The 947-nt window shown below is 37.1% G+C and overlaps 1 protein-coding gene across 1 annotated transcript in view; it reads left to right on the top strand.

Moving 5' to 3' along the window:
• LOC119592889 (cyclin-G-associated kinase-like) overlaps positions 1-947 on the top strand; it is a gene marked incomplete in the record, with an annotated part of 28,823 nt that overhangs the window by 20,169 nt on the left and 7,707 nt on the right. Inside the window, 2 exon segments of the mRNA XM_037941782.1 lie at positions 311-504; positions 783-938. Of these exon segments, the coding sequence (XP_037797710.1) occupies positions 311-504; positions 783-938 (350 nt within the window).

The following is a 947-nucleotide window of genomic DNA, read 5'->3' as shown; positions in this document are numbered from 1 at the left end:
TTATTGCTTGTATAGCAAGGGCTTGCAGTTACATTTCTCATTTCATGGCATGGAGCAGAGAATGGACTGCATTTCATTAAACTAGTGATTTAAACAAGGTCCTGATTGATTCAGTATGTATGTAATCTATTACCATTCCATTTTATCTATATATCTATTTTCATTGAATTGATATGGATTTTGTTTTAGCACCATGCTTTTAGTTTTGTCCTTGTTTCTTAATCTGTTTATTTAAATCTGTCATGGTGTTGTCAGGAAAATAAACTTGTGTAATTTAACGTCTGTTTCATCTTTGTCATCTCCACTAAAGGCGTGAGCTGGATGATGTCTGTGAACCTGACCGATACCCTGAGCGGTTTACTGTGACTGTAAACATTTTTGTATCGGATGTAGACCGCGCACCACCTCAGCCACCACCCTGGGTGGCACGACCTGCTACCTCCTTTAAGCCAAATGTAGCTTATTCCACTGCTATTGAGATGGAAGAAACACGGGATAAATTTGGTTAGTATATGGATTTAATTTTTTTATTTTCATTTCTTAAGATCTTTCATTGGATAGGAGAAGAAATTTTTAAGATGTTAAATTTGATGCATGGCATCACAATGAATAATATGCACCTTATTATTAATAGGAGAGTCTTTATTTAGTATGCTTATGTTTATCTTTTTATTATCCTATGTTATAAATTTTTGCATAGGGCAGAAAAATTTAATTTTCCTGGTGTTTTCATTTCTGACAACACCATTTTCGACTGAAGTATTCATACTTTCTTGATTTAGCAGCAAGTGCACATGGTTCCCCAGCAACGCATAGACGGGACTCCTTGCCGAAGCCGGGGATGATCGCTTCGGGGGCTAACAAGTCTGACTTCATGGCTTCACTTAATTGGGATAAGGCTCAAGGAGGCACTCAGGTAAGAGATCAGGATTTGGGAAACTAGATTT

This window comes from Penaeus monodon, chromosome 31 (assembly GCF_015228065.2).
Source record: "Penaeus monodon isolate SGIC_2016 chromosome 31, NSTDA_Pmon_1, whole genome shotgun sequence".
Classification (NCBI taxonomy): Eukaryota; Metazoa; Arthropoda; class Malacostraca; order Decapoda; family Penaeidae; genus Penaeus; species Penaeus monodon.
Note: the sequence above shows the minus strand (reverse complement) of the source record. Positions and strands in the feature narration are given on the sequence as shown.